This window comes from Hevea brasiliensis, chromosome 9, assembly GCF_030052815.1.
Source record: "Hevea brasiliensis isolate MT/VB/25A 57/8 chromosome 9, ASM3005281v1, whole genome shotgun sequence".
NCBI classification, from domain to species: Eukaryota; Viridiplantae; Streptophyta; class Magnoliopsida; order Malpighiales; family Euphorbiaceae; genus Hevea; species Hevea brasiliensis.
This window is the reverse complement of record NC_079501.1, coordinates 13,099,391-13,120,616: the sequence shown is the minus strand read 5'-3', so window position 1 is coordinate 13,120,616 and position 21,226 is coordinate 13,099,391. Positions and strand designations below refer to the sequence as shown.

Here is a 21,226-nt window from a genome sequence, read left to right as displayed (position 1 = left end):
CACCGGACCTATCGGTAAGTGCGTGGAAGTGTACCTGCTATAGCTAGTGAAAACCACCTAAAGACCGGTTCTTCGTCATTGGGTGACCCACTAGTGTTTTCTGTGGCCTCAAGATTTTGACACGTGGATGGGACTGGGATTCTGTGGCTTCCTGTGATCCATAGGATCGAAAAAAACGTTGGATCACTAGAGAAGGAACTTTGTCTTTTTCTTTTATTTTTTAATTTTTTTTTCATCATTCTTTTTTGCCAGAAGTTTTTTATTTGTTTTATCTTTTGTTTTTCCATGGAATTACCCAATTTTGGTGCAAACTTTCACCGCCAATGAATTAGTTAAGCGTTCATCATAGTTGAGAAGAGTCTCACTTTTCACGTCTATCGTTTGAAAAGATTAATCTCTTCCCTATTATATCCGATCAATGTACTTCAAAAAAAGGTGGATAGCGGAGATAATTACCTTTATTATTAATAATAAAATGGGCATTAAATGCAAGAAAATTATTTAATTATATTATGTTATATTTCTTAAAATATAAAAATAAACATTTATAGTTTTCTGAAATCAAAAGTTAATTTGCTATATTATCAAACAGTATTTTTTATATATTAAAAAATAATTTAACTAAATATGGGATTTATTTTTATTTTTATTTTGTTAAAATTAAAATATATTTTGTTTTTTAAACGATAAAAGTAATTCTGAATAAAAAACTAAAAATAAAAAAGAAAATATTACAAAAAATTCACTTCAAATTTAAATATATTTCCTCAATTGTTATGTTGAGGAAACTTTGGGTCCGTTTGTTGGGTTCGTGCCACGTAGCATAAGGGAGAAAATGATTTTCTTACGTGGCTTAAGAGGAGGTCTTTATTGGTTGCTTTTTGGTTTGTATTATCTGATAAAGGAAAGCAAAATTAATAATATTTTGTGATGTGACAATTTTCATTTTATTTTATTTAAAATTTAAAAAAAGTGACGGCGAGAGGGGAATCTCCGTTCTCCAGTGTAGATAACGTTGATACGTGGCATATGGAGCGCCAAGATACATAACGGCGTTATGTTCGGGGGATAAGAGGCTTGGCTTGTGTGGGGATCGAGGGAAGTGGTGGGCCCTATGAAATGAAAACGATCACTTGAATAATATGTCAAAAAATTTTGGTCCTAAAGAATTTTAATTTTGCCTCGATAAAAAAAAAAAGAAAAAAAAAGACTAGAAACTGACACGTGGCAAGAGAGAGGGGCAGGTTGCCAATGCAGAAGAAGATGAATTTTGTGGAGACACGTGGCGGACAGGGAATGGGGTTTCTAATGCGTTGGCGATAGTATAGTAAAGACTTGGTTGAAGAGTAACGAGAGAGAGAGAGAGAGAGAGGGAAGAGAAGGAGGAGAAGGAGGAGGAGGCTGGAGAGGAGATGCTTGCAAATGTGGACCTCGCAATAAAAGAGTTTCAACAAAAGATAATCTCGTTATTATTTTCCAAATTTATAATTTTACATGAATCCATTCAACAAAAATCATTGTTAGAACTAAACAATTCCATCAAGATGTACTAAAAAGTAATTAACTATATATTTATAAACAAATCAGTGATTTGCAGCAGCTTTTCGTGCAACAACGCTAAATCAACTGCCATTTGTTTCTGGTGTGGTGTTGTTGAACTATAAGATCACAAGCTCCCAAAATTGCTCTATTATTATAATATTTTAATTAATAAATAAAAGTAATTAAAATTTAAAAAATCACTTAATTTAAAAATTTAAATAATAAACATTAAAAATTTATCAAAAAACTCATTTTTATTACACCTAACTTAATTTTAAATAGGTTGACTTTTTTTTTATTGAATTGCAACAAAAAAAAAACATTTTCAGACGTGACGGTCATTGCTTCCGAAACCAGAGTTCGCTATTAAATGGTTTTATTAAATTTTAATTAATCTTTGCATAGGAAGATCTATCACCGACCTACAATGGGTCTCTAAAGAGTTACAAGAGCTGACTATCTGCAGTTGATTCATCTATTCATTGTAATCGGAGACAATATTGAGTCATTAATATCAATGCAAGGAGTTGAACCAAAGTCGGATACCTGCAACTCTTAAGACTTACCACTAAGCCACCATACTCAATAATAATAGGTTGACTGTTATTACTAAATTAAAGCACCGGTTGACATAAATTCTTGTTCCTGTATATTATTATGGTGATCTTTTAAATCATAAGAGGCCTAGATATAATTGGTTATTACTTAATCAGTTTCCAAATAATATCCATTTAATAATAATAATAATAATAATAAAGAAATAATTTAATAATAATAATCTATATATATAGATAGATACCACTTGAGCTGGACATATTTTGAGAATTCAAATTAGTGTATTTGAGAATTAAAAATATAATATTTATTGGATATGATAGAAAGATGAATTAAAAAAAGAAAAGAAAGAAGAAGGCATATTATTGGTGCGAGGGTTTTGGAAGAGAAGAAGGGAGAGAGAGAGATTTCTTAACGTAAAAGGGAGTATATATAGTATGACTACTCATTCATCCATTTTGTTTATTATTAATAAGGTCAATGCTCATGGTGTGACTTTGATGTGAATTTTTCAACACTGACTTTCTAACAAATTTCTTTATTTATTTATGGGAAAAAATAAAAAATAAAAATAAAAGATAATTTTGGTTTAATTTTTTAAAATGGAGTTAATTCTAACTCCTCATTTTGTTAGTCAATATTTTAAAATGTCAATCATTAGATTTTTGGAGTTTTAAAACTCTACTTCAAATTAGCCATTAGTTATTGCAATGCTCAACATGGAACCATTTACAGCAAAATCTCAAATACATGTGACTGAGGGAGGACAATAATTTCCCCCTTGCTCGGTCTGTTTTGTTGCGAATAAAGCAAACGTGTAAGATCCTTTATTTGTTCAGCCCAACAAGGCCCTCTACTCTAGCTTAATACATTTGGTAACAGTGTGCAAGTGAGCACTACCTTTTGGCATCTAACCTATTAATGACCAAACCATTTCCTAGCTCGCAGGACTCTCCCTTCTCATCTCTTCAAACTTTCAAGTGCTTTATCTAGGCCAAAAGACCAAGAAAAATTTTCCTTCTATTGAACACAAATATAGTTATCCCCCACCCTCTTCACCAATGAAGAGGAATGGCTCGCCTTTATGACATTGCTTTCCTATTCCTATCCTATTTTTTATGATGGCATCTGAACTATCAACACATCATGACAAAATATTGTACAGATATTATGAGAAAAAGAGAAATGATGTAAACTTATTATTTAATTATTTTATTTTAATAATATTAATTAATTTTTATATTTTAAAAAATATATTATTTAATTTTTATATTTTACTTTCTACATTAAAATTTTCATTATTCATGCTATTTAAATTAATATTTAGTCATTTTATTTTAAAAAAACTATTTAGTTAATTCTTATATTTTAAAAAATACAATTATTTAATTTTTTTATTTTAGTAAAACCAAATTAGTCTATGTATTATAAAAAATAGATAAAAATAAAAATTTTACTATATGAAAATTAAATTTAAATTTATATTTTTAAAAAAATTTTTTAATTCTTTGAATATTATTTTTGTGTTTTCTCTAATAGAAATAATTTTTCTTGATTATTTACATATTCAAGGAAGTTGATTAACTTGTGCAGACAGTTTGTGCCGTAGAGGAGTATGCAGAGAAAGAAATAAGAAATGATAAGAGAGAAATAAAAATGAAAGAATTAAGGTAGTTTAGGTATAAAAAAATAGTTATAGAATTAAATAGTTACTAAAATCAAATTATAGGGACTAGATAATGTATTTTTTTTAAATGTAAGAAACAACTAATTAATTTCACTAAAATAGAAATACTAAATAATAATTTGACTAGTATTAACTATCGAAAAAATTAATCAAAGAATTGAAAATTTAATGAAAATAAAATATAAGAATTAAATAGTATATTTTCAAAATAAATAAAAAAATTAATTTCATAAAAATATTAAGACTAAATAGTAATTTACCCCAGAAATAATTATTCCCACTTGCTTAGTCCATCACTTTACGAAACAGGAATAAGTGATCGCATGCTTTAAGATGAATTATGCCAGCTGCTCAAAAATCATGCATTAATGCACAGTCACCCCTAAAATACCAGAATCTTTATAAGAAAACAAAATAGCCCCCTAAAATGGTTTAACAGACTAACAAAAATAAATAGTCTCAAGCCCAATTGCAAAGTGGTTGTGGAAATGGAGATACAATGTACATATGCCAACAAACAGCAGTTAGATTCCACATCATACCAAGGAACTAACCGACTGCATAACCCAAGCAAACATGAATACATCAGTACCTCATTCAGCAGACAAGTTACTATATTGCCAAGGGTTGAATTCAATTGATTGGACATCAACCTCCTCAATGCTGTCTGAGTTGTCCACAACAGCCCTATGTTCACCATATTTACCATTGTACTGGTAAACTTCCAAGTCACCCCATGGTGTAGGTGTAACCTCATCGGTCATATCAAACCATCTTGGTGAAAATTTATGGCCTTTAGCCTCTCGTTCTCTTTTTTCCGCTCTCTGCCTTTCCTCCAAACTGACGTAGGAAAACACAGGGTAAACACTCTAAAGTTGACAAAAGTGATTTTGCAGCACATTTAATTCTAGGCATTAGTCAAGTGATAAAAAAGTTGCAAAGAGACGGAGAGAGAATGAGAGACCTGCCCTTTTCAGCACCAGCTTTTGATAGATCACCCTTCTCAAGTGCTAATCTATCAGGACGTAGACGAGAATCAGATGCTAACAACTTCCTAGGAGCTGTGTCAAAGCTGTTAATTTTATGGGCAAAATGTGTATACTGAAATTTATCATTTGCTGGAGCATCAGCAACATGCCAGACCTGCAGAGCAAAATTAAATAAAAACCCAAAATAAGCAGTAGTTCCAAGTGAAATGTTTAATTATGGAGTCCAATATCAGAAAACCCAGAGCTAATTGCATATTAGTGACCAAAAAATTATCAATTCCATCACAAATATTCACATAAGCACTGGCAAGTGGCAACCCAATCACCACCATCATCCTTAACGTCTAAGTTCTATTTGTGCTAATATGTTATAAATTTAAATTGAAAAAAAAAAGAATAATGCAATTCATCTGTAATCTGATTGTTCATTTGTAAAAAAAAAAATAGCATTCATTTCCAATTTCAAAAATCAAGTTCAATTATGACAAGCAAAATATTGTTGTGCACAGGTCCACCACCATCACCCCTTATGGAAAATCCAAAGTTCTTTGTCCATCTCCCATCTAACCTAAATGAAGATATAAACCCAACCAAGGCATCACACCCAGGGATGAATCCAGCAGATTTAGCTTTGGCCCAAGAGGAATACAAACAGTTACTTCAACAAGGCCTCATAAAGCCCACATCCTCTCCATGGGCTTGCCAAGCCTTTTACGTGGAAAAAAGATTTGAAAAGCTGAGCGGCAAAAAGAGGCTCGTAATTGACTATAAGCCTCTTAACCATTTCCTCCAAGATGACAAGTTTCCTTTATTCAATTCAAACCTGAAGCCCTGTTTACCCAACTCCATGAAGCCTATATCTTTTCAAAGTTTGATTTCAAAGCTGGTTTTTGGCAATTGGGTATCAAACCTTTAGAGGCCCAAAACTGCATTCTGCATCCCCACGGCCCAATACTAATAGACCGTTCTCCCATTTGGCTTAAAGACAGCTCCTTCTGTTTCCAAAAAGCAATGACAAAAATATTTGAGCCCATACTCCACAGTGCTTTCATCTATATTGATGACATCCTCCTGTTCTCAAAAGATGTCACAACACATAAGGCGCTGTTGACCACTTTTCAATCCATAGTAGACTCTCAAGGCATCATGCTGTCTGAAAAGAAAAGTTCTTTGGCTCAGACTGACATTGACTTCCTTGGAATGAGGTTCAAAGACGGAAAGTATCAACCAGGACCACACATTGCAGAAGAATTGCTAAAGTTTCCTGATAAGGATTTGACGATAAAACAAATACAGCAATTCTTAGGCATTATCAATTATATTAGAAAGTTTATTCCTTATGTCGCTACTCACACCTGCAAACTTTCAAAGATGCTCAGGAAAACTGCACCAACCTAGGAAAAAGAACAAACACAAGCAGTCAAAGCTCTTAAAGCAGTGGCTTCAAATTCGCTACCTCTAAAGATTCCCAGCACAGGATATCGCACTCTCCAAACTGATGCCAGTGACACCCACTAGGGTACTGTCCTTATTGAAGAAATTCAAGGAGAAAAATACATCTGTGGACATGCTAGTGATGAATTTCCAGAACCACAAAAGCATTATCACTCAGTGTATAAGGAAATCATGGCTGTGAAAAATGGAATCAAAAAGTTCGAGTTTCATCTCATTGGACACCACTTCACTATAGTCATGGACAGCTCATCATCCCCGAAGATCCTAGACTTCAAGAACAAGTCTCTCCCAGAACCACAGCTGTTAAGGTTAAAAGACTGGTTCGCCAAGTATAAATTTACAGTCCAACACATAAAGGGAAGGCATAACTTAATTCCAGATCTCCTATCTAGGCCCAAGGAACTTCAACTCATCAAATCACACTTCACATTCCCTTTAATTTTTATGGCTTCCTCGTCCTCTCCAAATACTCCTGGTTTGCTCATCCCCACACCAGATAGTTTTCCACCTGGCTGTTCTCCTAACCAGCCCATCCCAAAGATAGCTCAGTTTGCAAAAGACCACTTGTTCCACTACTTGAGTGCTAGAAATACTTTAAGGGGATTACTCCCCTCTTCATCCCTGACAATCCTTTCTTAAAATGCTTTAGCATTCATTCTGACAGAGATCTAATTCTCGAGGAGTTATGGCTCCTATGGTGTATGGTCACTTTATACTCTACAGGTATAGAATTTCCCCTCTTAGCACTACATCAACATACTCTCAACAATACAAACAGAACCCTACTGTTCAGGTTCCTTGAATGGTTCAAGCCCATCTCTGCATGGCAATACAGTCTCAAACGACTCATAGAGGTCCATGGAATTGAAAAAAGGCCCATCAGATCTCAGCCCACTATCAGGACAATGTTTATCATGCATAGGTCCTTCTCCAGAAGTCCTGATGGACTCCTTTGGTCCCACAACTCTGAGTATGAATGGAGGAACTATGATGGCTCAATCTTGGAAAAGGACACTATGGGACCACTGAGAAGACAGCTAGCAGAACATCTCTGTGAGATAAATGGCTACCAGCCTCTGGCTCTTCCCCATGTGAACTGTACGTCTCTTGGACCCATTTGGACCCTTGAAAATGAACCTATAGATTGGTCTAATCCAATCTGGTAAGATTCTCAGGACCCAATAAACATTGAAGCACGTGAAGCCATCGAAAATGCTGACCCACCTTCTCCTACAAAACATAGTCAGTGGCCCAAGGACTTTTTTTGGAATTGATGACTCAGATGATTCTGACTATCAGACACTCAACCTGTCACCAACTCCATGATTAAAGTTAAAGTCCGTCGGCTATATTATGTAATTAGTGTATCTTTTACTTTGAGTGTGAATCTTTTACTTTTAAGTGTCGGTAGCAGGTTGCTACCCGGTTTCTGGTAAAAGCTAGAGTCTCCCAGTTTATATAAGGAGACTCTCAGTTCAGTTGTAAAAAACCAAGTTTTCTATGAAATAATATATCAATTTTTCATCTATGGCCTTTTAATTCTTTTCTCATTCTCCTGAAAACCTTAGAACGTGTACTATACCTTTATAATCAGAGATACGTTCTTGATATATCAGAAGTCCTTGATACAACAAAGAAGGTTTGGTATGGAGTTTACCCAAAAGGAAGCTGAGATCAAGAAACTGAAAAAACAATTGGCTCAGGTCGAAGCAGACCTTCACAGACCAACAGAAGCACCCGCTTCTTACAGCCCTTTCTCTACCCTGAAATCACAAAATCCTTTCCTTGCAACACCTGAACCTACTTACTCTCCTTTTGGACCTTTCAACTACTCCTATGATACAACCCCTGTAACCTATAACCCATCTCCCTTGTTTCAAAGACCAGCTCCTCCTCCAACACCCACCAGATATGAGCCTAGAAGTCCATCTTCCTCAGAAGAATCCCAGACCACCAAAAGAAAGATTGACAAGGGCAAAGACAAGATGCATCCTGAACCACCATCTCAGAACATTATATCAATTCCTTCTGATTCAGAAGATAACTCTTCTCACAATGAAGATGATTTTTCCAGTGATGATAGTGAATCTGGAAAAATGGATGTTACAACACTGCTCAGGGCTGATCCTCTACCAACCCCCTCACAAACTGGTCCTTCCCTGACCACGGATTCTACCAGCGGCACCACAGGTGCAATAGGGCCTCCCCAAGCCCAAGATCCGCATGTAGAAATACCTGAAGACGATCCAATACTAGACTTTGGTCTTCCAGGAGCCCAACAGCAATCAAAGCCCAGCTCAGGCCCATGGTTCACATTGGATGATGTCCCTCCATCCAAATGGAGAGATCGTTTTGCAGAATTTAAAGTCTGGCTTGATGTCCAAATGCTTCGAGAAGGTGCTGATTCTCATACTGTTCTCAAAAAATTTATATCTTCATTTAGCTTAAATGGGAGATGGACAAAGAACACTAGATTTTTCCATAAGGAGTGATGGTGGTGGAACTGTGCATGAGAATCTGCACAAGATTTTAGGAGAAGTTCTTTGTGTTCTTGAAATTCTATTGAAGCATCTGTTAAGGAATATAGTTTAGGAACAGAGGTGAAAGGCTGGAAGTTTCTTTTGTATTTCAATCCCTTTGGCAAGATCTTCAAATGTTTTGCATGCTGGTACAAGTCGAATCCAATTAACAAGTCTTTATCAAGGAGGTCTGACCCAGTGATCTTGGTCCAAAGGATGCAGGTGGGAAAAAACTGAATACCGATGGGTTGCTTGGTGATTAGGTTAGTCTTGAAGACATTCCCATCAGCTGCGGAACCCAATATTCTATGTGCGGAACCCAATATTCTGGAGGGAGTATGACTGGGTTCATCATACTTTTGTGAGCTCCAGTGTCAAGAAATCCAATAACACTTATGGGCCGTTCATATTTACTGGGCAAGACATGTAATGGGACCAGAGGGATAGGAATAGTGTCTGGGCTGTAGCTAGTTCGAGAAGATTAGATATTTTGGGCCAGGTAGAATGGGTAATGGGCTTCAGAGTCAGATTCTGAGCTTTCTGAAGACAGAGACTGGGCTTGGTCAAAATCAGTATCTTCTCCAAGAGCGAATACAGTTTCTTCATCTGGCTCATCTTGTTCTGAAAATAAAGATTCAATGTCATCATGTTCCAGAGAGATATGAGAAGCCTGTTGAATATGCTGTAAAAGCTTAACAGCCTTGTTAGGATTCTTGGGACAATTTTTTACACAATGCCCTCGATTTCCACAAATGTAACAACAATCAGACTTCTTTGTACCCATTCTTCTTTTTCTAAAGTATTTGACTGGCTTTTTTCCCTTGCGATGTTTGAAGGGAGGCTTGGACCTTGAGGAACCAGGATATTTCTTATAATGACCCCTTTTCTTTGGCTTGCATTCACAGTTCTTTTCCTTGCATTTGATAGCAAGGTGGGATTTCTGGCAGGCATTCTTCAAAGTCTTGCTGTTGTCAACAATGTCTTTGAATAGCTTTTGTTGCTCACACATTTTGTCTAAACAAGCCAGTGTCATCTGGTGTATCTCTCCAATGGTTATAGCATTCATGGCTCTGCGGGTGGCAGCAATGCTACGGTGTAGCTTTGGTTGTAACGCTTCTGGGAGAGAGGCAATATAAGTATGCCGCAGATTTATGTCATTGTAGCCATTCAGCAAATAGTAGTGCTGGACCATACGCTGATAATGCCTTTCTATGTCTGTCATTTTCAAAGAACAGCAACGCATGTCAAAGAACTCTTGTTGTAACTGCTTGCTATACAAAGAGGCGTCTCCAAGGAATTCAGCAAAGATGGCATTGATTGCTTGCAGGATATTTAAGTGGCAGAATTGGACTTTGTGATATTCTTCAAGAGAGGCAAACCAATCTTGAAGTGTTCCAATGGTTCGAGATATAAATTCCCTGAGAACAGTATGAGAATCAGCACCTTCTCGAAGCATTTGATACCAAGATAGGCCGGAAGCCATTATCATACACATAACTTACTCATGCTATGCCTCTTCCCTCTCCTAGGTATTCTCTGGCTGTGCCCTTTTATAATATTACGTGTATGATAACGGGACCGTCGCATCCAATATCATAACAAAAGATATTTCTGATACACAGGATCCTCTCACGAGGCAAGTGTAGAGCATACGTATCTCTGATTACAAAGGTATAGTACACGTTCTAAGGTTTTCAGGAGAATGAGAAAAGAATTAAAAAGCCATAGATGAAAAACCGAGATATCATTTCAGAGAAAACTTGGCTTTTTACAATTGAATTGGGAGTCTCCTTATGTAGACTGGGAGACTCTAGCTTTTACCAGAAACCAGGTAGCAACCTGCTACCAACACTTAAAAGTAAAAGATTCACACTCAAAGTAAAAGATATACTAATTACATAATATAGCCAATAGACTTTAACTTTAATCATGGAGTTGTTGACAGGTTGAGTGTCTGATAGTCGGAATCATCTGAGTCATCAATTCCAAAAAAGATCTTGGGCCACTGACTATGTTCTGTAGGAGAAGGTGGGTCAGCATTTTCAATGGCTTCACGTGCTTCAATGTCCATTGGGTCTTGAGAATCTTGCCAGATTGGATTAGACCAATCTATAGGTTCATTTTCAAGGGTCGAAATGGGTCCAAGAGACGTACAATTCACATAGGGAAGAGCCAGAGGCTGGTAGCCATTTATCTCACAGAGATGTTCTGCTAGCTATCTTTTCAGTGGTCCCATAGTGTCCTTTTCCAAGATTGAGCCATCGTAGGTCCTCCATTCATACTTAGAGTTATGGGACCAAAGGAGTCCATCAAGCCTTCTGGAGAAGGGCCTATGCATGATAAACATTGTCCTGATAGTGGGCTAAGTTCTTATGGGCCTTTCTTCAATTCGATGGACCTTTATGAGTCGTTTGAGACTGTAATGTCATGCAGAAATGGGCTTGAACCATTCAAGAAACCTGAACAGGAGGGTTCTGTTTATATTGTTGAGAGTATGTTGATGTAGTGCCAAGAGGGGAAATTATATACCCGTATAATATAAAGTGACCATATACCATAGGAGCCATAACTCCTCGAGAATAAGATCTTTATCAGGATGAATGCTAAAGCATGTTAAGAAATGATTGTCAGGGATGAAGAGGGATTGAGAGGGGAGTAATCCCCTTAAAGTATTTCTAGCACTCAGGTAGTGGAACAAGTGGTCTTTTGCAAACTGAGCTATCTTTGAGATGGGCTAGTTAGGAGAACAGCCAGGTGGAAAACTATCTGGTGTGGGGATGAGAAAACCAGGAGTATTTGGAGAGGACGAGGAAGCCATAAAAATTAAAGGGAATGTGAAGTGTGATTTAATGAGGTGAAGTTCCCTGGGCCTAGACAGGAGATCTGGAATTAAGTTATGCCTTCCCTTTCTGTATTGGACTGTAAATTTATACTTGGCAAACCAGTCCTTTAACCTTAACAGTTGTGGTTCTGGGAGAGATTTTTTCTTGAAGTCTAGGATCTTCGGGAAGGATGAGCTGTCCATGACTACAGTGAAGTGGTGTCCAATGAGATGGAACTCCGACTTTTTGATTCCATTTTTGACAGCCATGATTTCCTTATATATCGAGTGATAATGCTTTTGTGGTTTTGGGAATTCACCACTAGCATGTCCACAGATGTATTTTTTTCTTTGAATTTCTTAAATAAGGACAGCATCCCAGTGGGTGTCACTGGCATCAGTCTGGAGAGTGCGATGTCTTGTGCTGGGAATATTTAGAGGTGACGGATTTGAAGCCACTGCTTTAAGAGCTTTGACTGTCTCTGTTTATTCGTTTCCCCAGGGTGGTGTAGTCTTCCTGAATATCTTTGAAAGTTTGCAGGTGTGAGTGGCGACATGAGGAATAAACTTTCAAATATAATTGATAATGCCTAGGAATTGCTGTATTTGTTTTATCGTCAAATCATTATCAAGAAACTTTAGCAATTCTTCTGCAATGTGTGGTCCTGGTTGATACTTTCCGTCTTTGAATCTCATTCCAAGGAAGTCAATGTTAGTCTGGGCCAAAGAACTTTTCTTTTCAGACAGCATGATACCATAAGAGTCTACTATGGATTGGAAAGTGGTCAACAGGGCCTTATGTGTTGTGACATCTTTTGAGAACAGGAGGATGTCATCAATGTAGATAAGGGCACTGTGGAGTATGGGCTCAAATATTTTTGTCATGGCTTTTTGGAAAACAAAAGGAGTTGTCTTTAAGCCAAATGGGAGAACGGTCCATTGGTATTGGGCCGTGGGGATGCAAAATGCAGTTTTGGGCCTGTCTGAAGGTTTGATACCCAATTGGCAAAAACCAATTTTGAGATCAAACTTTGAAAAGATATAGGCTTCGTGGAGTTGGGTAAACAGGACTTCAGGTTTGGGTAAAGGAAATTTATAGTCAATCACGAGCCTCTTCTTGCCCCTCAGCTTTTCAGATCTTTTTTCCACGTAAAAAGCTTGGCAAGCCCATGGATAGGATGTGGGCTCTATGAGGCCTTGTTGAAGTAACTGTTTGCATTATTCTTAGGCCAAAGCTAAATATGTTGGATTCATCCCTGGATGTGATGCCTTGATTGGGTTTATATCTTCATTTAGCTTAAATGGGAGATGGACAAAGAACTCTGGATTTTTCCATAAGGGGTGATGGTGGTGGAACTGTACATGAGAATCTGCACAAGACTTTAGGAGAAGTTCTTTGTGTTCTTGAAATTTTATTGAGGCATCTGTTAAGGAATATAGTTTAGGAACAGAGGTGAAAGGCTAGAAGTTTCTTTTGTATTTCAATCCTTTTGGCAAGATTTTCAAATGTTTTGCTTGTTGGTACAAGTCAAACCCAATTAAAAAGTCTTTATCAGGGAGGTCTGACCCAATGATCTTGGTCCAAAGGATGCAGGTGGGAAAAAACTGAATACCGATGGGTTGCTTGGTGATTAGGTTAGTCTTAAAGACATTCCCATCAGTTGCTTTAAAATATTATGTGTGCGGAACCCAATATTCTGGAGGGAGTATGGCTGGGTTCATCATACTTTTGTGAGCTCCAGTGTCAAGAAATCCAATAACACATATGGGCCGTTCATATTTACTGGGCAAGACATGTAATGGGACCAGAGGGATAGGAATAGTGTCTGGGCTGCAGGTAGTTCGAGAAGATTGGATATTTTGGGCCAAGTAGAATGGGTAATAGGCTTCAGAGTCGGATTCTGAGCTTTATGAAGACAGAGACTGGGCTTGGTCAAAATCAGTATCTTCCCCAAGAGTGAAGACAGTTTCTTCATCTGGCTCATCTTGTTCTGAAAATAAAGATTCAATGTCATCATGTTCCAGAGAGATATGAGAAGCCTGTTGAATATGCTGCAAAAGCTTAACAACCTTGTAAGGATTCTTAGGATAGTTTTTTTGCATAATGCCCTCGATTTCCACAAATGTAATAACGATCAGACTTCTTTGTACCCATTCTTCTTTTTCTGAAGTATTTGACTGGCTTTTTTTCCCTTGCGATGTTTGAAGGGAGGCTTGGACCCTGAGGAACCAGGATATTTCTTATAATAACCCCTTTTCTTTGGCTTGCATTCACAGTTCTTTTCCTTGCATTTGACAGCAAGGTGGGATTTCTAGCAGACATTCTTCAATGCCTTGCTATTGTCAACAATGCCTTTGAATAGCTTTTGTTGCTCACACATTTTGTCTAAACAAGCCAGTGTCATCTGGTGTATCTCTCCAATGGTTATAGCATTCATGGCTCTGCAGGTGGCAGCAATGCTACGGTATAGCTCTGATTGTAATGCTTCTGGGAGAGAGGCAATATAAGTATACTACAGATTTATGTCATTGTAGCCATTCAATAAATAGTAGCGCTGGACCATACGCTGATAATGTCTTTCTATGTCTGTACTTTTCAAAGAACAGCAACACATATCAAAGAACTCTTGTCGTAACTGCTTACTATACAAAGAGGCATCTCCAAGGAATTCAGCAAAGATGGCATTGATTGCTTGCAGGATATTTAAGTGGCAGAATTGAGCTTTGTGATATTCTCCAAGGGAGGCAAACCAATCTTGAAGTGTTCCAATGGTTCGAGATATAAATTCCCTGAGAACAGTATGAGAATCAACACCTTCTCGAAGCATTTGGATATCAAGCCAGGCTTTAAATTCTGCAAGACGATCTCTCCATTTAGATGGAGGGACAACATCCAATGTGAACCATGGGCCTGAGCTAGGCTTTGACTGCTGTTGGGCTCCTGGAAGACCAAAGTCTAGTATTGGATCATTTTCAGGTATTTCTACATGCGGATCTTGGGCTTGGGGAGGCCCTGTTGGACCTGTGGTGCCGCTAGTAGAATCCATGGTCGGGGAATGACCAGTTTGTGAGGAGGTTGGTGGAGGATCAGCCATGAACAGTGTTGTAACATCCATTTTTCCAGATTCACTATCACTGGAAAAATCATCTTCATTATGAGAAGAGTTATCTTCTGAATCAGAAGGAATTGATATCATGTGCTGAGATGGTGGTTCAGGATGCATCTTGTCTTTGCCCTTATCAATCTTTCTTTTGGTGATCTGGGATTCTTCTAAGGAAGATGGACTTCTAAGCTCATATCTGGTGGGTGCTGGAGGAGCTAGTCTTTAAAACAAGGGAGATGGGTTATAGGTTACAGGGGTTGTATCATATGAGTAGTTGAAAGGTCCAAAGGGAGAGTCAGTAGGTTCAGGTGTTGCAAGGAAAGGATTTTGTGATCTCGGGGCAGAGAAATGGCTGTAAGAAGCGGGTGCTTCTGTTGGTCTGTGAAGGTCTGCTTCGACCTGAGCCTATTGTTTTTCAGTCTCCTGATCTCAGCTTCCTTTTGGGTAAACTCCATACCAAACCTTCTTTGTTGTATCAAGGACTTGAGATCCTTATCAAGTTGTACAATCTTTCTTTGTAAATCTTTGTACATACTCTGGGCAAATGCAGTAAAGGAATCTACCTTTTGATCAATGTGCTGAGTTCTTATAAGAACTTAATCAATCTTAGAATCAATTCTTTGCAGTGTCTTGTTTTGAACCGCTACATTTTTTGTTTGTCAGTTCAGAACTTCTTCAGCTTGAGTGATCGGGGTTACTTGACCTTCAGCATCAACTTTGGTTGAGTGAATGAAGGTCTTGTGGAGATCTTGGTTGGCTGATCTGTCTACTAGGCTAGCGGGGGAAAATCCGCTTCATATGAGACAGGGGAAAACATCATACATGGTTGTACCAATAGTAATGCAAGAGGTGAAAGAGGAGGAGGAGAAGGCCGCCGTCCTTCTTCTTTTCTAATGATTTCCAAAGCAAGTTCATAAATTGAAAGAGGCTTCTTTTGCTTGGTTTCTTCATGGATGCCTATCCATAGGCTGTTGTCAGGATAATCCTCCCTGAGAGTCTGAGGAGGTTTGCAAGAAGTTTTAGACTTCTTTGTAAGTTTCTTCCAATTCTTGTCTGACAGAGGATGGTCGTACTCATTTTCCCAATAATTGTCACAACAGTCACAATCTGGGTCGCACATGCTAGATCCTAGGAGATCCCAAGGACAGTGACCATCTATCTTTATAGGGTAGACATAGTGAATGTTTGGTGTAACTATCCTGATAGGAAAGTGTTCTTCTTCCTTTTCTAATGGCTGAACCATCATGGTTTGAAATACAGATAAAGATCCTGTGGAATGCCGAGGTGGCTGGAAAGTGGTTTGTACCATTCCATCAGTGTTTCTTCTAAAAGAAGACTTAGTGATTTGGATCGGCTGAGAAGTTGCATGGAGCTTTTCATAGTTGGTTAACCAGGTTTTTGGAATGAGCTGCTCAAGCTCACTTCTAGGCAGTTGCTTAGGTATTTGGACTATTGTTGGAGTAGTTTCAGTGTCTGCTAGGACAAGCAAGGCATCATTTGAAACAAATGGCTGTAACAGACCTACTGCATGATCTTGTAGTATGTAGATAATTTGATGATGCAAGGTGGCCATCATAGATGACGTCACCTGTTCTGCTCCTGTGAGCTGGACTTGTACCTTTAGTGCGGTGCAGAGACGAGGATCTCGTAGTGTGAGATCATAGTTTGGAAAAAACGTTAATACCACACTCCCAGCATGAAGGGTGGTAAGACACGTTCCAATGACCGCGTGCTCATACTGGAGGAATCATCTAGTATCAAGAAGTGATACTCTAGCAGTGACTGGGAGTCCACGTCTTCCATGTAGACTAAGAACAAGTCTTACTGCCCCAAAGTGTAGATGAGAATAGCCTTCCTATCTCCATTTGGGAATCAATGGAGGAGGGATTTTTCTAAAGTGACATATTGTTCAGCAGAGGAACTCTGAAGAGAACATTGATCCATGCGAGAAGCTTGGACGTATTCTTTGGAGAGAGATCTCCTAGAAGAGATAAGAGATCTGATACTTCTGGTAAGAGATCCAGAACGTCTATAAATGTTGTAAGGACCGAGAAGGGGAAGGAGAGATTCCCCAACCTGAGCATCTTGAGGCAAAGTGGCTATTTCTATGAGGTTATCAATACGAGAAGAAAGAGTTCTTCTTAGGGGAGAAGAGAAAGAGAGAGAAGAAGTAAGGTTTACAATTTCAGAAGGTATAGGATGTTGTAAAATTGTTTGAGAAGAAAGAGTAGGTGTTTGGCAAGACATATTTGAGAGAGATTCTCCTTACTCGCCGTCGAAGTATGTACCATACAAGTATAACCATGCTCTAATACCAAGATAGGGCCGGGAGCCCTTACCACACACATAACTTACTCATGCTATGCCTCTTCCCTCTCCTAGGTACTCTCTGAAAGCTTGTTCTTAAAATAACCTGTTTAAGAACAGAAAATAATTTCTTTGCGGTTTTCTCAGAAACAGATTTCATGGTAGCATGTAGAAAAACAAATTCTCAATAGACAATATGCCAAAACAAGAAAATATTCCAAGCAATTTGTCATGAGCACCCTGTGATTATAAGTGACTACTGCACTTCAAGGAAGGTGACAAGGTGTAAATTAACATTTCATCATAACAGCCTTTAAGTCATCATCAAAACTGATATATGTTAAAGAAGCACAACGCCTGGATCCTAAATGCAAAAATTGCATAAAAACCTCAACATGTTAGAATAGCTGACTTTTGTTTCACATCAAATAAAAAAGGAAATTGAAAGCAAAATAAAGCAGCATATGGTAAAAGAAGTTCTCGCCTCTTTCAATTCTGAGCCTGGAAGAGGTTCACCTTCCATATCACATGGTTGATAGCTCATTGACTCATTCCATTTCCCTGTCATCAATATTTTGGGCTCTTCATCAGCATTATAAACATATCCATCCACTTCATAGCGACCAGCACTGCAATCGAGCGTAATTGTTCATTAGTCACCACCAGCAGGCTAAGTTAAGCAAATTTAAATGCAATGATGGTTAAGATCCTTGTGGAAATAAAATTTGAGGATATGGAGCCAACACCATCCCAATCCCCCACCCAATAAGAGAGTCAAAATCACTTCAACAAACCCTGAGAACCTGAAGATGGCATAACCAATTTAATTAAAGACAGCAGCAAGAATGGAGGGATAGGGAGCATGGACAATTGAGTATGTAAAGTCTAAATATGACTCCAACTTCATTGAAGTCAACCATTAAATTTCAAGTCATCCCAAAATTTCCCAATTTTCAAAATTGTGAAGTTAATTATGCCACATATCATACATTCGTCAAACACCTACATTTTATACATAGAAGAGCCAATGCTGAGTAAGTAGAATCTTAAAATTAGAAAGAGATAGAAATAGGTCAAATACCCAAACCAGCCACATGGTTGGAAATATAGAACAACTTTATCTCCAGTAGTTAAATTCGTCATTATCATCTCCCCAGGTGAATCAACCCAAGTCCGTCCAAAAATTAGATTGTTAACCTTCGTGGGAGGTGGCACTAGATCTAAAACCACACCATCTCTTTTAAGAGTCACACGTGTTCTGCAAAGGAGTAAATAAATTTAAATTTATACACTTCTTAAAAGCTCAAATTTAGTCACATGAAACATCAAATGATACAAAAAAAACTGCTAAAAAAAGAAAAATGTAGTCAGCTAAGATAATGCCCCATGTGAGTCTGACACATGTTTTCCTCGCTTTGCTGAAAGATGCATTACACTACTTTTGGGAAAAGGGGAATTACGAGGAAAGAAAATTTTATGTGCTGAGTGGAAAATGCGAGAGGAAAGTTACTTTACCTTGTTTAAAGGTGGGGAAAACATGTGGGAAAAAGAAACTGACAGGATCTATTTCAAAATTTTTCCTTTGTCCCACTAAATGTAATTTTGCCTTTACATTTTCCTTCTGTCCAGACAAAATAGGGGAAAAACCTTCAGTTTTAAGAAAGGCAAAACTATTATGAATAGGTTACTCCAAAGTGCAAACTCCCCTTCCCCCAACCCCCACACAAGGCTATCCTCCGCCATAAGAGCAAGTTCTTCCTTGACAGCTAATGCATCCAAGGAGACGGCAATGGAGCACTAAAACCTTAAGATGCATACAAAAGATTGAAAACAAACAATGGAAATTTGCAAAGCAGATATTACCTTCCAACTGGGTAAACATCAAGAGAATTTCCTAAAAATTTAGTTTTCAACTTCGATGTCACATCATAAGTAAAATGATCATTTTCAGCATGGCCAGCACTCATTGGGGGATGATGACTCACCTGATATAAAACATATGATCAGATAATCGGTATTGCAAGCAATATAAAAAAGAAAACAAATGAAATGAAAGCATCTTTCAATGACTGAGCTCCCATATACATATTAGTATAGCCAGACACAAAATCACTTTGGAAGTTTGGATGGAACAAAAGGGAAAGGAGAAAGAAAGAGGCGATTTTTGCACATCTTGTACTTGCAAGAGTAAATTTAAGAAATAAAGCTAAGATAGGAATGAAGCAGTTCCTAATTCAAGAAAAAATAAAAAGTTGAAGACTCACCTGCTCTGCAATAAATGTAATACCCCCATGATTAGCCATTTCATAAGTCTCTCCAAGAATGGGATTAAATGGTTTCCATGTTCGTTGGTAGGCATAGTAAACAGAAATAGCCCATGATGCTGCACCAGGCAACATAAATTCACTAAGTTACACAACAATACTTGAATAAACCTCATAAAAATTTAATGCAAAAGCATACTACTCACAAGCATACACCAAACGCATGTAAGGATCCTCACAATCGTCTGCTTCATCCAACAAGTAGGAGTATTCCATCAACTGTAACAGGCAGGCAGGCATACTTTTGAAAAAAAATTTGTAGACTATACTAAGTGGCCATCCCATAAAATCATAAAATGCAGGAAAAAGAGAGGTACAAACCTCTGCCATTTTTTGAATCATGGTCATTGGCTCAAAAATTAGGACAGGAAGTGTCACCATGGATGTAACATCAGAGCCTATGTATTTGTGCATCATTTTCCAATAGCTATCTCGTTCCTATATAGAACAAAACCAATAAATGGAACAAGTTCACTTACTAAAAACACAATACATTAGAAGATCAACAGCATCCTGTTGTGTAAATAAACCAGAGTAGGAACTACAACGGATAAAAAAGGACCGAAAATTTAAAGAGTGAGGATTAACAGAAGAAAGCATACCTCCTGCTTCCATCTTCCTCTCTGAGCCTCCTCCTCCGCATCATCTTTGCCACCCTCTGGATTTATGACTTCTACACCTTCATAACCAAGCAAGCTGAAAACAATGAAAAAAAAAAAAGAATATACTCGTCAAATTGAGGACATTAAGCACACAAATCCAGATAGTGAATTCAAAAACTCAAGACATCAGCTACATGGATATTAACAGATCGCAATTAAATTAAGCTATCAAACTACAATATTTTCACAAGATAAAAACTTAAAGCAAAAAAGAAAAAAAAAAAAAACTGGAGTTACCCATTAACAGATCTATGCATAGCGTTGCCAAACATGGACAAGCCAGAGGTCATGGCCGCAAAAAACCCTTTACTTTGATTCTTATCAGGAGTGCCCATCTCTGTGTATATCCCCAGGTGATTTCTTGATTATGAAATCAGCTCTGAACTCAATTCCTCGACGGAAGATCCAAGGGGACAAGAACAGCTCTTTAAAATCGCAGCAATTCAGTGAGGGATATATATATATATATATATATAGAGAGAGAGAGAGAGAGAGAGAGAGAGAGAGAGGGAGGGAGGGAGGGAGACGTTGAATTGGACCAATAAGTAATGGAGAACTGTGGAATGCCAGAGAGAACAGGGGAGAGATCTCTGATTTTGGGAAGAAAAAGGACTGGGGACGAAATTCGAAATTGTCTTTTTTTTTTTTTTTAAATTGAGCAAGAAATTGGTTTGTGTTTTAAATTCACACCCACAAATCTTTCAAGTCAAAAGTATTTTCTATTCTTTATTCAAATAATTTTAAAAAAATCAGATATAAATCTCTGGTTCAATGTTCCTATGCTTGAGAAGATGGATCATGGACGACGTGAAAAGCCGTATTTTTAAAAAATATTATCAAAATAATTTAATAAATTTATTTTTTTCTTTTTTTATTTTTAACAAGTTCAAATATATTCTTTCAACTTTTATTTTTCTTATTACTTTTTTTTTTCTCATTTTTATGAGGTTGAATTTCTTTTATGATTGTTTTTTTTTTTCTTTTATATACTGAAATATGCTGTATTGCATCAACAATACAGCATTGCATGCTCTGCACACACTTCAATATATATATATATTGAAGTGTGTATATAGAGCTGCGAAGTGGTCTATTATGGGTTTGGATTCACCTTTATTTGAGATTTTCTGCCCAAATGTTCCGTTGAAATTATTTCTTCTTTTAAACCTTGAATTTTGAAAGCCATTTTGTGCCACTATAGATACTGATAATTCCTTGCATACAAGATAAAACTCGTTTTTAATTGAGGTGTGGTTATGTG

The 21,226-nt window shown here is 37.4% G+C and overlaps 1 protein-coding gene across 1 annotated transcript; it reads right to left on the bottom strand.

Moving 5' to 3' along the window:
• Nucleotides 1–4,167: 4,167 nt before the first annotated feature.
• LOC110640595 (oxysterol-binding protein-related protein 3C) lies at nt 4,168–20,683 on the bottom strand. The gene is made up of 10 exons (XM_058152989.1): nt 20,203–20,683; nt 19,906–19,999; nt 19,625–19,741; nt 19,450–19,522; nt 19,244–19,362; nt 18,843–18,964; nt 18,061–18,237; nt 17,464–17,608; nt 4,749–4,927; nt 4,168–4,624 (listed from the first exon to the last, which is right to left on the bottom strand). The coding sequence occupies exons 1-10, from the start codon at nt 20,298–20,300 to the stop codon at nt 4,378–4,380; spliced, it is 1,371 nt and encodes a 456-aa protein (XP_058008972.1). The 5' UTR covers nt 20,301–20,683; the 3' UTR covers nt 4,168–4,377.
• Between the last annotated feature and the right edge of the window lie 543 nt (nt 20,684–21,226).